Consider the following 12,199-nt stretch of genomic DNA (forward strand, 5'->3'; position numbering starts at 1 on the left):
ACAACAAGCCAAGTGTAGTTTTCTGTGGTCATCTGAAAATTTAGAGAGTGCTCTGCCTTAAGAAGGCAGGAATCTCACAGGTGTCTCTAAGATTAAAGAATAAATCAACAAACTTCTGTATTAAATTCTCTTATACCTTGAAATGTTGAGATTAAATAAAACATATTACAAAATATATCGAGACTGCTCCACCTTAGAAGGGACATTTTCTCGGCATACGATTGCATGGCCCTCTAGTCTCAAGACATGATGGAAATAGACGTCTTCGTTTGAGGATGTATCACACAGAAAAATGTTAAGGATTCCATCTACATATTCATCCACTACCCCCACTAATGGCTTCAAACCACACAACTTCTGGAACTGCAAAATAGCTCTGGATGTCCAGTGTTCCTGAAATATAATCAAGATATAAGATTCATATGACAAATGCAAACACAAACTATCGTAACAATACACAAAAATGAATTCCTAATGAACTAGAGATTTTAGTGGAAAAACAAAACCATAAAAGTACTAGAATAACACACTGGAGGATATTTATGATTTGGGGATGAAAAAAAGTCAGAATAAAAGAAAGATGATGGTAAATGTGATTATGGAAAAATTTTATTATTTATGTGGTGAAAAACTTTCATTTTCAGAAATTGTTCAGTTAGATTATTGGACCAATCTTCCCACAGAAACAACTAAAATTTCTGATAAAATATTTTTAAAATATGTCCAAAAAGTATCAAAGAACTGATAACAGAATAACAAATTATCAGGCCAAAATTAAAGGAAAAGTGGGAACTATTTTTGCCTTAATGTATCTGCCAATCCAGGCAAATTTGAACTTTGGTTTTGCTGGTCTCACAGGTCAAAGGAGACAGAAATCAAAGCCAGTATCCACCCCTAGTAGGGAGTGGAAAAGAGAACTTTCCTTCATTAAGCTGAGGCCCTATACGGGTACACATTCAGGGTAAGGCGGAAAAATAAACTAGCCTTCACAGGAATCTGCAGCTCAATTTCATAGCACCTGCATGCTACACAAATCCTCAAGTTGTTCATTTAAACTAACACGGTTCCAGACTGGTAGTATTCCTAGGTACATGGCAGAAGTGAATGTAAATCTCTCTGGAGGTGGGCAATCTTGGCCTGTATTATTCAACCAATCTCATAAATAATTTTTTCAAAGAGAGTAAGCAGTACATAAGCAAAGATAAAAAGCATACAAAGAAACAATGAATCACAAGTGAGAACAAGGAGAAGCAACATAACTCAAACAAACCCTCAAAAGCTTTAGATACTTGAATTTCTAGACAAATTATAAAACAACTAAACTTACTATACTTTAAAGTAAAAAAAAAAAAACATTAATTTGAAAGCTTCTGCAGAGATCAGCATCTATAAAAACTGATCTAGCAGAATTAAAGAACCAAGAAAACTTTTAGAAAGTAAAAACAAAATAACCAAAATTAAAAACCTAATAGGTTGATTCAACAGCAGATTAGGTAAAACTGAAGAGTAAATTAGTAAAGTGGAAGATAATTTGGAAAAAATTACCCAGAAGGCAACATGGAAAGACAAAAATACGTAAAATACAGAAGAGAGGTTAAAAGATATGGAAGATAAATTGAGAAGGTATAACATACTTTTAATTATGGTCCTAGAAAAAGAGAGGCAGAAACAGACAGAGGGAATATAAATATGAATATGGGGAAAAGACAATAACTGAAGAGATAATGGCTGGGAATTTGCTAGATTTAATGAAAAGTAAAAAAGCACAGATAAAAAGAAGTCCAATGAAAGCAACCCAAGTGTCCCTCAACTAATGATTGGATCAAGAAGAAGTGGTATATATGTATATACATACAATGGAATAATAGCCATAAAAAAAGACAAAATTGTCCCATTTGCAACTACATGGATCAACCTGGAGGGTATTATGTTAAGTGAAACAAGCCAGAAAGAGAAAGACAAACACTGTATGATCTCACACATATGTGGAATATAAACCAACACATGAACAGAAAAAACTGTATTGTGGTTACCAGGGGCAATGGGGGTAAGGGGTGGGCACAAGGGGTGAAGGGAGACATGTATATGGTGATTGACAAACAAAAATGTACAACCAAAATTTCACAATGTTATAAACTATTAAGATATCAATTTAAAAAAATCAAAGGACGAATATTCTTGCAGGACTTGTGAAAATTATATGTAGTTCAAATATTAGTGTTCATCAATAAATTTTACTTATGAAATGAAAAACAAAACAAAACAAAACAAAGAAGTCCAATGAAACACAAGCTAGGGGGCCGGCCCGGCAGTGTAGTGGTTGAGTTCACGCATTGCGCTTCAGCGGCCTGGCGTTCGCCGGTTTGGATCCCTGTCGCAGACCTACTCACCACTCTTCAAGTCATGCTGAGGCGGCATCCCACATAGAAGAGCTACAACTCTACAACTATGATATGCAACTATGTACTGGGTCTTTGGGGAGAAAAAAAGAAAAAGAGGAAGACTGGCAACAGATGTTAGCACAGGGCCAATCTCCCTCAAAAAACAAAAAAGGAAACACAAACTAGGATAAATAAAAATACATCCACACATAAACATACTAAAACTGAAGAACACAAGCAACAGATAGGAAATCTTGAAAACAGCTACAGATAAAAAGGACACGGCCTTCAAAGAACAGTCATTAGACTGACAGCTGACTTCTAAAATATGGTAAAGGGAAACCAGAAGGCAATGTAATGATATCTTCAACATGTTAAAGATATTAACTGGGGGCTGGCCCAGTGGCGTAGTGGTTAAGTTCACGCACTCCGCTTCTGGCAGTCTGGGGTTCATAGGTTTGGATCCCAGACGCAGACCTGCGCACCACTCATCAAGCCACACTGTGGCAGGCGTCCCATATAAAGTAGAGGAGGATGGGCACAGGTATTAGCCCATAGCCAATCTTCCTCAGCAAAACAAACAAGCAGAAGATTGGCAACAGCTCAGGCCTAATCTTCCTCACACACACACAAAAAGATATTAACTGCCAACCTAGAATTCTATACCTAGTGAATGTATCTTTCAAGAATAAGTGCAAAATGATATTTTCAGGTAAACATAACTAAGTTTGCCATCAGCAAATGCTCACAAGTGAAATTCTAAAGGATGCAGTTTAAATAGAAGAAAAATGTTCCCAGACAAAAGGTTTGAGAGGCGAGAATGAAGAGCTAAGAAACTGAGAGATGTGTAACTAAATCTAAGTGGACATTATTATTTTATGCAGTCAATATCTTGAGGGGTTAAAAATGACAACATTAATTATGCAACAAAAACAGATCAGAAGAGGAGGTTAAAGTTAGAGCATTCTAATGTCCTCGCATTGTGACACATGTGTATGTTGTTATTTCCTAGACTAATCACTAAAACAATATAGTGTGTTACTTAGTGGAATGATTAAAAAAATCTCTTCAAAATAAGGCATGCAAGGTGAGAAAAAGAAAGAATAGGCAAGCCAGTAATTTTTCACTAGGGCCGCTGGGTTCTCCCCAGTGCTTGCAAAGTTTAGTGGTATCTAAGGAATTGGGCAGACTGAACATACTGATCTTGGAACTCACCCGGTCTGTGGCTCCCTCCCTTCAAGTACTTGACCCCTAACTTCTAGCCCTTCTGCCAGTCCCAAACAATAGCCTCTAACTCTGCAAGCCAGCAAGGCTGTAGACTGGGGAGTGACCTCAGGAAAGAAGCTGAAAAATCTCCGATCTTCCCGACTGCAGTCTGACTTCCCAGGGAGACTTCTGCTTTTAGCCTGCTTTGGATTTTGTCTATGGGAGTATTAGTCTGACCATGCTACTCTATTGCTAATCTGCCATTACCAAATGCATTAACTATTTTTGAAACAAGAAAAAAGATCTAGAAATAAAGTGAGATACATTCATTTAGTTAAAAACATTTACTGAGCACCTGCCATGCACAAGCACTGATCCAGGCTCTGGAGATACAGCGGTGAACAAGACAGACGTCCCCGATCTCAGCAGCTTACACTGTTGTATGTGAACAAATACTTAAGATAATACCAGATAGTGTTATGAAGATAAAACAAAGTGACAATGAATGACTGAAGTAGAAGGGAGCACTTGAAATTGGCTGATCCAGGAAGTCTTTCTTGGAGAAATAACATTTGGGCTTAAATCTGAATGACAAGAAGGAGCTAACCATGAGAAGGCTTTGAATAAGCTATTCGAGTGATCACAGTGGGCAAAAGCCCTAAGGCCAGAAGCAGTTTGGGAAGGAAATAGGAAAACAAAACAAAGAGAACAAAAAATGGAAGCCATCTGGCTGATGAGAGTTACGAACATTGGCTACAAGTGGGTCACAAATTTACCCCTGAGCTTCCTGATGGAAGTAGCAAAAAGAAACCTAGTCAGAGCTAAAATGCACCCTAGAAAACAATCCTAAATACTGACTTGCACAAAAACCATACTTTGCATACGTTATATATAATACCCAAAAATAGGAAGCAGACTGAATATCTAACAATAAAGAGAGAGTTAAACATGCTTTGACACACATTTACCTAATAGAGTACTATGAATCTATTAAAATTGAGAACTATGATCACATATAAATGTATTTATGTTATGATGCTGAGTGAAAAAACAGAATATGATTACTATTTTATGTAGCCCTAAAACCCTACAAAAACCCTCACCCCCAACATCCAATAAACTAAACTGAAAGAAACATACAACAAATTTCTAAATTGAATGCATTTGAGTGGTGGAATTATAGGTGATGTTTTTTCTTTTTCTTTCCTCTTTACTGTGTTTTTCAGATAAAAAAATTTTTTAAATGAATAATCCATGCATATGTAAGCAAGTGATAAGTTATTTAGGTTACACAGACAAATATGGTGCAATAAATGTGTATGGCATGTATAACAGAGTTCTGAGGGAAAAACATAAAATTAGGTGCATTAACCAATATATCTATATAGATGAACTTGCCTCCTGCTCCATCCCATTCCAATAATCTCCCACAATGATGTTACTAAGGAATTCTTTAAAAAACATATATCTGATTGTGGCAGTTCTCTATGTACTCTCTTTAGTTGCTCCCCAGCAGCTAAAGGACAATGTCCAGATTCCTGAACATGGATATGGATCTCCCCCTTAGGTTCCTGCCTATTTCTCTGACATCATTTGCCATGCACCAACTCCAGCTCATCCTACAATACGTGGCCAAACAGATCCACTTAAAATTCTCAAATTTGAGATGTCTTATGCTACTCTCTCCCTTTGCCTGGAATGTCTTTCTTCTCTTTTTTATCCAGTTAGAGTCCTAATCTTCCTTCAAAGTTCCACTCAAACGCCACCTCTATGATGGGGTCTTCCCTGATTACCTTGAGCAGAGATGAGCACTCTTCCTTTTGCACCTCTACCATGCACCATAAAAAACTACAGCAAATATGACACAGTACAATTATTTTTGTCTACATGTCTATCTTCCCTACCATCTACAATGATTTCTTTAAGGGCTCACTCTATGTTTTATTTTTGTATCCTGAGAACCTAGAACTGTTCTTGGCATAGAATGTTTGCTGACTAAATGAGGAACAAGCAAACACACCTCTACTGGTCTCACCCAAGCCAAAGAACAAGGGATAGCCTGAGCCGGAAGCTTTGTGTAACAGCACCTGCAATAGATAATCAAATACATGAACATTTAATCACATTTTAAAACTGCATTTTATGGAATCTCTAATCCATTTCTTGATTTTAGCTATCCACACCATTTCAGAGTACTTTATTCATGCATTTTTAAATTAATGTCTTACACTTTAAAGCAATCTAAGCAATAAAATTGTAAAACATAATAGTCTTCAAAAACCATTCAATTAAAATATAGGTGGGAATAGTTCAACCTTCCTGCTATAAAAATGAAACTCTGAGCATGACCCAAAGAATCATTTTCTTAATAAGAGACTGAAATTTGGTCTCATGGTCCATTCAGTTCACAGTCATGTGAAAGAAGACACAAGAGATAATAACCCAACTATGAACCTAAATGACCATTTGCTAAGTCTGCACTAAGAAGGAAGAGGCCTCGCGCCGCCCCGCCCGCGCTCCTCTCGTCGCCCCTAAAGACGCTAAACGTGCCCTACTCTGCCCCGGGGAGAGCACATGGATTAACTGATAGATGTGGAGTTTATGGAGTTACCTTTTTGTGACCTGCTCTTCCGACAGTTTCTAAGAAGAAAAAGGGGCCCCTGAATCAAAGAAGATGCATCGAACTAAACAGATTCATCCCAGAAATCTAAGAGGAGCCATATTTGGATGGAGGACTCTGAAATGAATGGTTGGATATTCTTTGCCAACTGGATCACAATGAATTATTTTTTTCATCCCTCCTCCATACTTCTTTTGAGATTTATTTTTGTACTAAACTATACATGAGATTAACAAGAAGTGAAGAGAGATGTAGTTGACATTGACTGAGACCATTATTTATAGAACTTGGAGGCAAACTGACCTACTTTCCAAGAGGCAGTGATTGGTCAAAAATATGAATATAATATTCTTTTCATACAAAAAAAAAAAAAAAAGAAGGAAGAGGGATGGAAAGGAGGGAAGGATGGAAAGAGGAAGGCAAGAGAAAAAGAAGAGACAGCCTAACCCCATAGAGTTTCAGCAGTATGAGTCAAAACTTAAGCTGTCCTCATGAAATTTGTTAACTCACTTGAGGAACCTCAGGGAGGACTTCTGAACAGTTCCAATATTTCCAAAGTCTGGGTAGAACACTTCAACTTCCTGTTTCCCGAGGACTCGATGGATAATAACCCGATACCACCACTTATCCTCAGAAATCTTTACACAACAGAGATGTCCTGGTTGGATAAAATATTCTGGCATGGCATATCGATCTGAAACCAGCTGATTAGAATAACAGCGTCTGTGGAATTCCATAATATAGAGAGACCCATAGGAGAAAAAAAATAAAAGATGATTTTTATTGATGTATCAAGAGTAGGAATGTCTTGGCAAAAAGCAAAGAAAAACATCCTCACTTTTTCTGATTTGTTAATGCTTATTAATACCAATTAATTTTATTTTCCTTTTTCTTATCCAAATCCTTTCTCGTCATCAACAAAATTCTTCAAATAGAATCTTATACACTCATTGTATCTCACATTCTCTGCTGAACAGAATGTAATTGAACTATATTCCCCAGCACTTCCTAAAATGGACATTTTTAAGACATCAATGGCCTGTTAATTCCCAAATCCAATAGCCTTTCTCCTCAGCTTTCAATACACTTGCTCTCTGCAGCATGATACCGATCCTGTCCTCTTTCAAACTCTATCCTACTTAGTTTCCAGACACTTTTTTCTCCTACTTCTTCCCTGTCAATAATTATTTCTTTATTGGCTCTGTAACTGCTTTAGAAGTTCGGTTTGTACGCGGTCTTATCTTGAGAATGTATAACATAATAAGAGCTCAGGCTTTGAAACCAGTAACTTGGGTTCAAATCTGACTCCATCATTTACTAGCTGTGTGACTTTATCTTTCTGTGCTTCGGCTTACTTGTTGAGGATGGGGATGATGATAGTAAAATCTTAGTTAAAATATGTGAATGTTTAGCAGAGTCTAAAAATAGCAAGCACTCAAATATTAACTATTTATTAAATTCTTGCTGATAGCATCTCATGCATTTTCACGTGTTATACCAATACTGATAAACTGAGGATTCTCCATCTCTATCTTTAGACCCTGCATCTCTTCTGAGCTTTAAAACTTTTATTTCCAACAGCATGAAAAGACGTTAGCTGTCCCCTAATTTCCATTCTCCTCTCTTTTTTTCCTAGTAATAGAATCCCAAATTTTAACTGAGTATATGGCCATTCAGATTTCCCAGGCTCCCTTGCATCTAGATGTGGCTACGTAAATACTAAGTTCTGCCCCCCATGGGATGTCAGAAAAAGCAAAGTGTGCATGATTAAGATGATAAATTTTGTGTATTTTACCACAATTAAAAAAAAAAGTAAAGTGTGAAAATTCCAGCTTCTGTCTTTCAAAGAAAAGGGCATACCTCCAACCCCCCACCTTCTTCTTTTTCCCCTTCCCTCTGGCTGGAATGAGGACCCAGTGAACATGGTGGTGACCTATATCCTGGACCATGTGGATAGGCCAACACATTGTCTGGGGCAGCAAGACAGAAAACACTTGTAGCCCTAACACCATAGAGCTACCCTATCAGCCTACATTGCTTATACATGGACTATCAACGTATGGGAAGAAGCAATAAACTTTTTGTGTGTGTGTGTGAGGAAGATCAGCCCTGTGCTAACATCTGCCAATCCTCTTTTTTTTTTGCTGAGGAAGACTGGCCCTGGGGTTCTAACATCTGTGCTCATCTTTCTCCACTTTATATGGGACGCCGCCACAGCATGACTTGCCAAGCGGTGCGTTGGTGCGCGCCCAGGATCCAAACCGCCGGTGAACCCCGGGCCACCGCAGCGGAGCGCGCACACTTAACCGCTGGCGCCACCAGGCCGGCCCCAAGAAGAAATAAACTTTTATCTTCTTTATGCTACTATGGCTAAGTTATATCTTCGTAATCCTAACTAACATTGCCCGTTCAACATTGCCAGTTCACTATCTCATGGTCATCTTAGAGATACTATGAGTAAACTTTTAACTTCTAACCCCAGCTCAAACCTACGCAATCTCTCAAGTCAACACAGTTTTCATATTCTCCTGTTCTCCCTTTTCCTTCCCAACCCCATTCTTGTTACCAAGACCTGACAATTTTACTTTCCTAATTTCTCTTAAATTTTTCTCTTCCTTTCCACTCACTCTCTCACCAAAACCAGCCTATTAATGGATCTTTTCCTCTTCACACCATCCATCCTCCACACTGGAACTCGAGTTACCCTTCTCAAATACAAACCTGTTGATGTTCTTCCTTTCTTAAAACCTTCAGAGCCCCCTCACTTCTACAGAATAAGTCCATATTCCTTCCACGGTGTTCATATTCTAACTTTTGCCTAGTCTTCCAGTTTCACAGGCGGCCACTGTCCCCTCAACCTCACCTGGTAGTGACTTCACTTCCCTATTTGTTGTTCCCAGAGCACACCGCTCACTCCTGTGTTAATGCTGGCCTTGGTGCCAGTGACTGTACCCTAACACACCCACTCACACCTCCTTGACTGGCAAATTCTTATTTGTTTTTGAGGCCTAGCTCAAGTATCTCCTTTGTGAAGCTTTCCTCCACCTTGCCCAGGTAAAACTACTGCCTCGTACAACATCCCACTTATCCCCTACCTATCTTCCTAGCTAATCGTGGTGTTCATAAAAGCAAAGGCCATGCCCATCTTCTGGGACGTCGCCACAGCATGCCTTGCTGGTACACTTGTACCGCCTGTGCTTCAATATCCCAACACCAAGCACACAGCAGATATAGTATTAATAATAATAGCACCCAACATTTGAGCTCGATTCGACCCTAAGTACTTTAATCTTCACAACTCTGTGAGGTAGGTACTATTATCATCTCCACTTTGGAAATGAGAACACCAGGCCTAGAGAAGTAAAGTAACTTCAAGGTCACAGAGGCAGTAAATTTGCTTGAAAACATGCACTAAATCTTACAGGCATACTGGGATGGAATACATGATAATATTTTCACTAAGTGATTATTATGTGACTTACATTATGCTAGGAGTTCTTGGGTGGGAGATGAGTACATAATGTGGTAAAATTAGAAAAAAACATGGAATGCTTTTGGAGAGAGATAAAATAAATTAGTCTTATATGTGACACCTATATAAAAATCAGACGTTGTTCATGAATAAATCTAAAGTGGTTGAAAATGTACAAATTTTACATAGTGTTTACTAACAAAGGGCATCAATTTTCAGTAGAGAAAAGATAATTAGAGCACTAGTTCTCCAAGTGTAGTTCAGGACCCCCGGGACCCTGACATCCTTTCAAAAAGTAAGATTGAAGTTATTTTAATATTTTAGTATTATTATGAAAATAGTTATTTGCCCTTTTCACTGTGTTAACATTTGCACTGATGGTGTAAAAGCAAGGTGGGTAAAACTCCAGGTGCCTTAGTTAAATCAAGGCAGTAGCACCAAATTTTACTAGTAGTCATTTATTTGTCACCACCATGCATTCACAGTAAATAAAGAAAAAAGAGGCCAATTTCACTTAAGAATGTCCTTGATAAAGCAATAAAAATTACTAAGTTTATTAAATCTCAACCAGTTGAGTTACCATCTTTTCAATATTCTCTGTGACAAAAATGAAAGTACACATAAAACCTTTCCCAAGCTGTCTTAAGGAAAAGCACTTGTCCATTTGAGTAGTGAACTGAACTAGCTGCTTTTTTGTGGAACATATTATTTTTACTTGGAAGATGAACTAGACATTATTTTCATGGAACACCATTTTTGCTTGAAAGGACCACTAATGAACTATGTTTATTCAGACTTGGGTATCCGATACACTTTCTCAAAAATGAAGTGAGCCTGCCACTTCAAGGAAAACATTGACAGTATTTGTTGTCAATGATAAAATTCAAAGCTTTCAAGTGAAAATTAGGATTTTGGAAATGTTGCATCCACCATCATGAGCTTGACAGCTTCCTACTACTTAATACTTTTCTGATGAGATCAGTGGTGATATTAATAAATGCGATTTTTTTAATATTATGTGACGAAGTGTGTCAACATTTGGAAGATCTACATAACTCAGTGAACCAGTACTTTCCAAATGACCAATGCATGATGTTTTACAATCACAGGTGGGGTGAAAGACCCACTCAGGGCCAGTTTCACTGAGTCCACACTTAGGAGGGCCCTATGCTTTCTTTAATACTCAGCTATTGTTGTCTTGAAATTCTTAATTTTTATACAAGAAGGTTTGCATTTAAATTTTACACCAGAGCCTCCAATTACATAGCTAGTTTTGGATCCATCAATAGTGCAAAGGCACAGCAATGGATTTTAACATAGTAGAGAATGAAAAGTTCAAATTCCACATTGCAACTAATCTTTAAAAAACTACCATTTGTCAAGATTTGGTATTCTATCAAAGATATTCTTTTCAAAAGGCTATTAAAATACACCTTCTCTCAGCTACATATCTGTGTGAGGACTGATGTTTTCATCTACTTCAACCAAAACAATATATCTCAGGAGATGGAAGACAGAGGCAGATATTAAAATCCAACTTTCTTCTTTGAAGCCAGATATTAAAGGGATCTTAAAACATGTAAAACGATGCCACTCTTCTAATTTCCATAAAATAGTTATTTTTCATAAAAATGGGTTATATTCACACAAATGGATTTATTGTTATTTTTAAACAAAAAATATTTTTTAAATTTTGCAGTTTTAATTTCTATAAGACAAATACCAATAAACAAAAGCTCTCTTAGGTCCTTAATTTTTAAGTGCCCTGAGATCAAAATGTTAGAGAATTGCTGATTTAGAATGAAATACATGAAAAATACATTGAAAACAATAGATTCCTACCGCATTTCAATCATCATGTCTTCAAGTTTCTCTGATGAATCCCTGCTATAGATTCGGATGTAGAATTGACTAGGAGAGATGATATACTCCACAAAGACCCCCACAAGGGTACTGGTATCTAATGGTGGCAATCTGCATAATTTCTTGTCCCGTACAGCATCTGGTGGGATATCATGATTTGCCACTGCCGGGTTCAGCTGTGATTTGTTAATTTCTACTTGCTACAAGTTAAAAAAAGAAATCACAGAGACCACTATAAAATCTTTGGGTGACATTTCAAACTCTATGACGTTTCTCAAAGTATATTTCATGAGTCACTTTTATCAGAATCACCTGGGAAATGACAAGAATGAGGATTCTTAGACTTTAGCCCAGATTTACTGATTCAGAACACCTGAAAGTGGGCCCCACAATTATGCATTTTAAAAATTCCCTAGGTGATCCTTACCTATGTTAAAATATGAAAACTCCAGCCTTATGATATTAAGTAAAGAATTAAGTGTGTTACACAACTGCCCTATACAAAATTGAAAACATGTTACTTCAAATATTCAGGCTGAAGTAAGACAGATTCTCATCCTACCCAACCCTGCCAACAAAGGTCACTTTAAAGAATGGATTAAATTTCAGACTAGTCTTCCAATCAAAAATAGGGTCTTTCAAACACCCTCATTCTAA

General features: G+C 37.4%; 1 protein-coding gene across 6 annotated transcripts in view; it reads right to left on the bottom strand.

Annotated features, from left to right (window-relative positions):
- Positions 1–12,199, bottom strand: part of TDRD5 (tudor domain containing 5) — a 102,977-nt gene that overhangs the window by 38,051 nt on the left and 52,727 nt on the right. For all 6 annotated transcript variants that reach the window (XM_058539949.1, XM_058539947.1, XM_058539946.1 and 3 more), the window contains exons 9-12: positions 11,522–11,742; positions 6,718–6,930; positions 5,608–5,674; positions 193–393 (exon numbers count right to left, since the gene is read on the bottom strand). In XM_058539949.1, the coding sequence (XP_058395932.1) occupies positions 193–393; positions 5,608–5,674; positions 6,718–6,930; positions 11,522–11,742 (702 nt within the window). The remainder of the gene's footprint in view (positions 1–192; positions 394–5,607; positions 5,675–6,717; positions 6,931–11,521; positions 11,743–12,199) is intronic.

The sequence above is a fragment of the Diceros bicornis genome, chromosome 4, assembly GCF_020826845.1.
Source record: "Diceros bicornis minor isolate mBicDic1 chromosome 4, mDicBic1.mat.cur, whole genome shotgun sequence".
NCBI lineage: Eukaryota > Metazoa > Chordata > Mammalia > Perissodactyla > Rhinocerotidae > Diceros > Diceros bicornis.